Source organism: Pinus tabuliformis, chromosome 2_1 (assembly GCF_031772625.1).
Source record: "Pinus tabuliformis cultivar Carrire ecotype Pingquan chromosome 2_1, CPIR1, whole genome shotgun sequence".
Lineage (NCBI taxonomy): Eukaryota > Viridiplantae > Streptophyta > Pinopsida > Pinales > Pinaceae > Pinus > Pinus tabuliformis.
In genome coordinates this window covers 804,380,945-804,383,520 of record NC_142299.1, presented here as the reverse complement: position 1 = coordinate 804,383,520, position 2,576 = coordinate 804,380,945, and the positions used below count along the sequence as shown (strand labels likewise).

The following is a 2,576-nucleotide window of genomic DNA, read 5'->3' as shown; positions in this document are numbered from 1 at the left end:
ACCAAACCCTTGTCGTTGTGGTGCCCTCCCCCCTTGTCGTTGTGGTGCCCGTTTAAGCAAACCAAATGGAGAAATTTGACCCCGCAATTTTAGGAGGATGATCCGTCAAAAAAGGAAGCAAAGAATAATAATTAATTTCATAAACCTCTATTATAATAACATTATTTAAAGACTTCTATTATAATAATTTTATTTAAAATTTCCTTTCCATCATTTCAAATTGACTATAATCCCTGTGGACCACCATGTATCCCAACTCACCTTATTGCCGTCGATAATCACTCCAGCGAAACACTCTTGAAAAATATTTGTTGTTTAATAATTCCATGGGTAATAAAAATAATGGTAATAAGAATTCTTAAAATAAAAAATTAAGAATATTTTTTTTTATTTTGTTTAAACTATGAAAAAATAGCCCTTTCACCTAATAATGGTAATAAGAATGGTTAATTCAAATAATAATAATCGGTAATAAGAATGGTTAATTCAAATAAGAGTGGTTAATTCAATATATATTAAAATAAAAATTAAGAATATTTTTATTTGGTTTAAATATTAAAAAAAAACCATTTGGTGAAAGAATAAAACAAAGATTGACCTAACAAAGTATATTTAAAATATATTATCATTACAAACAGGCAATAGTTGCCGTCATGAAGTATAAAATGCCAAATACTCTCCGCGCCACTACGAATACATTTGTACATGAACGAACGCATTGCACCGTTAAAATTAATACACGTGGGCAGCAGTGGGGTTGAAGGTAGAAGGTTCTGGATGATGCGTATGCATTGGAAGCTGAGCGGACTGGACCTGACGAGTCGATTCCTGCAGGTTGCACACCGCTTTCTGGTAGTGAACAAATCCCATGAACCAAAACTGGTGACAATCCACCGTCACGATCTGAATATATTTTTCAGCGGGATTATCTTTGTTGGTAGAAGGATTCACAGCCTTCAGATTCGCCAACGGAATTACAACCTGCATTCATTATTATTTCAGTTCACATTTGATTACTATAACTAGTTCCATTTCAAGAATTCAAGAATTACAATTATTCTACAGGATTCAAGAATGTAGGCAGCACTCACCCGGTAGTAACTCCATGCCAGCTCTCCGGAGGGAGCAGTGAACGACAAGGGGCGATCGCTGCAGAATGCAATCTTCATGGTCGAAATGTAGAGAGTTCCGGCAACGGGGCCGGTGGATGTCGAGAGATAACAGGCGTACGTTTTCCTTAACTTCTCCTCTGGAGAGACGGGAAACGTCTGTCGGAATAGAGCTTCGAAGCCGCCTTCTGTTAGGGCTTTGGCACCCAGGCTCAGCTTTCCCCATGCCGCATCCGGTACGCTGTGCCCAGTTTTCACTACATTTAAACGGAATCCGTCAATTAAAAACGTCGGCATGCACGCAAGAACCTAAGAGAATCAGCTGATGTGTTATACTTACAGTTGGTCCAGACATTTGAGGCCAAATTCTCAGCCTTCTTGGCCCATTTGTTGAAGCTGTGCAGCACCGACTCCAAGGGATCTGCGCACAAAGAATCTAATGATCAGAGAAATAATACATAAAAACAACAAAACGCTTTCTTCATCAAAGAACTTTTTTTGTATGAGAGCGTACTCTTTGAATGATGTACTGGAGATGGTTTCACGATATACGAGCTGGGGGTCGGGTTCTCCAGTGGGGCAGTCCACATCGCGGCCTCTTGGTTGTGAGGATGGGCGGACGGGGCCGCGGGAGCTCCCATGATTTTGGTGCCCCATTTTCGCCTCTCTTGCTCTGAAACAGCTGAGTCTCCATACAGCGTTGCCGTGGGTATCGAACCCTCGACCTCCACCGCCGGATAAACGATCTTCTTCGTCGCTTCGACTGTGGTACCTTCTTTGTCTGCGTAATCCGACTGCAAAAGTTGCTCTCTGTGGACTTCTTCTCTACTCATCCTTGAAATCCTATGGTCTTCACAGTGGACTTAAAATTCAAACGCGCGGCACAATTGACAGAAATTTTGGATCGTGGGATGAAATCCTATGGTCTTATCAGTGGACAGAGAATTCAAACAAGCGGCACAATTGACAGAAATTTTGGATCGTGTTAAGAGTTTGTGAAGAGAAGTGGATAAGGTTGGAGATTTACATAAGGGGTTCCTTGCAGTGGAAGGAACGGGTGTGGAGGGACGTGTATCGATCGAGTAAAACCGGCAGCAATTACGGGATGCACTGTCCGTCTTTCAACCTTCCACGAAACATGCGGAAGAAATATGCGCCATGGATGGACGCGTGCAAGCATTCAATTTACGCGGCTCCACGTGTAAATATAAGAGAGGACAGTCATTCCACTTATATAATGAGCACTATTCAGAAAAGAAAAATGAATCATCCATCACGACAACAGTGTCGAGATGAGGGATGGCGAGTCGGTGACGTGGGGATCTTATCTTCTTGTTTATATAAAATCGAGATAAATCTGTTAAAGCGTTCAGGGTTGACTGATATAAAGTTTAGTGATGGTTCCGGACCTCCGGTGCAGAAAAGGCTTCTGCAAAAAGATATATATTGGGTTTAGTCATGGTTCCC

At 41.5% G+C, this 2,576-nt stretch overlaps 1 protein-coding gene across 1 annotated transcript; it reads right to left on the bottom strand.

Annotated features, from left to right (window-relative positions):
• Positions 1 to 593: 593 nt before the first annotated feature.
• On the bottom strand, positions 594 to 2,221 carry LOC149203023 (GEM-like protein 5). The gene is made up of 4 exons (XM_089403305.1): positions 1,624 to 2,221; positions 1,450 to 1,530; positions 1,092 to 1,366; positions 594 to 981 (listed from the first exon to the last, which is right to left on the bottom strand). The coding sequence occupies exons 1-4, from the start codon at positions 1,940 to 1,942 to the stop codon at positions 733 to 735; spliced, it is 924 nt and encodes a 307-aa protein (XP_089259431.1). The 5' UTR covers positions 1,943 to 2,221; the 3' UTR covers positions 594 to 732.
• Between the last annotated feature and the right edge of the window lie 355 nt (positions 2,222 to 2,576).

What these genes read in the sequence shown, in the direction of transcription:
- LOC149203023 (XM_089403305.1), bottom strand. Translation starts at nt 1,942, where the DNA reads ATGAGTAGAGAAGAAGTCCACAGAGAGCAACTTTTGCAGTCGGATTAC. An exon ending in TCCAGTACATCATTCAAAGA is followed by an intron (nt 1,531 to 1,623) that starts GTACGCTCTCAT and finishes CTTTGTGCGCAG; the next exon opens with ATCCCTTGGAGTCGGTGCTG. An exon ending in TGGCATGGAGTTACTACCGG is followed by an intron (nt 982 to 1,091) that starts GTGAGTGCTGCC and finishes TAATGAATGCAG; the next exon opens with GTTGTAATTCCGTTGGCGAA.